Genomic DNA, 558 nt, shown 5'->3' on the forward strand with positions numbered 1-558 from the left:
TCAAAATTGTTGTTTACTTGTTAAATTTGGTTTCGTGCTAATAATATCTCTATGTAAAAGGGATTTATTCTTTTTTTTATTTGAAATAAAAAATAACTCACCAATAGTAATCCCATCTGGGTCTAACTTTGGTCATGCGGTTGTGGCCATGAGGATAATCACTTTCAGCTCTTCTGGCGTTTCGGAAAGCACAGCAACCAATGGAATAAATACAAATGAGGAACACAAGCACCACAACGTTCAGAACTGATATCTTGTGCCAATCTCTTCTGATGTTTTCAAGCACCCCAGCCTTGCACGAATCGCATTCGTAGCATAGCATTGTTGGGGCGCTGTTCCAACGATAGCAATCAGATTGTTGAGCAACCACTATTGTGTCCGGGTTGTAGTAATTGGTATTGCATGATGTTGGTGGATTACAGCATCCAGACTGCAGTCAAACATATAACTTATTATTGGATTCTCTTATGTTTAGACAACAAATCAAAAGGAGTAGATATAAACCTTTTTTTTTTTTAGTAAATATTCAAGTTGATCTTCAAAAAATTTGATATTAGA

The 558-nt window shown here is 35.8% G+C and overlaps 1 protein-coding gene across 1 annotated transcript in view; it reads right to left on the reverse strand.

Moving 5' to 3' along the window:
• LOC107484425 (tetraspanin-6-like) overlaps window positions 1-558 on the reverse strand; it is a 21956-nt gene that overhangs the window by 19433 nt on the left and 1965 nt on the right. Inside the window, exon 2 of the mRNA XM_016105007.3 lies at window positions 102-430. Coding sequence (XP_015960493.1) covers window positions 102-430 — 329 coding nt within the window. The remainder of the gene's footprint in view (window positions 1-101; window positions 431-558) is intronic.

Source organism: Arachis duranensis, chromosome 4, assembly GCF_000817695.3.
Source record: "Arachis duranensis cultivar V14167 chromosome 4, aradu.V14167.gnm2.J7QH, whole genome shotgun sequence".
Taxonomy (NCBI): Eukaryota; Viridiplantae; Streptophyta; class Magnoliopsida; order Fabales; family Fabaceae; genus Arachis; species Arachis duranensis.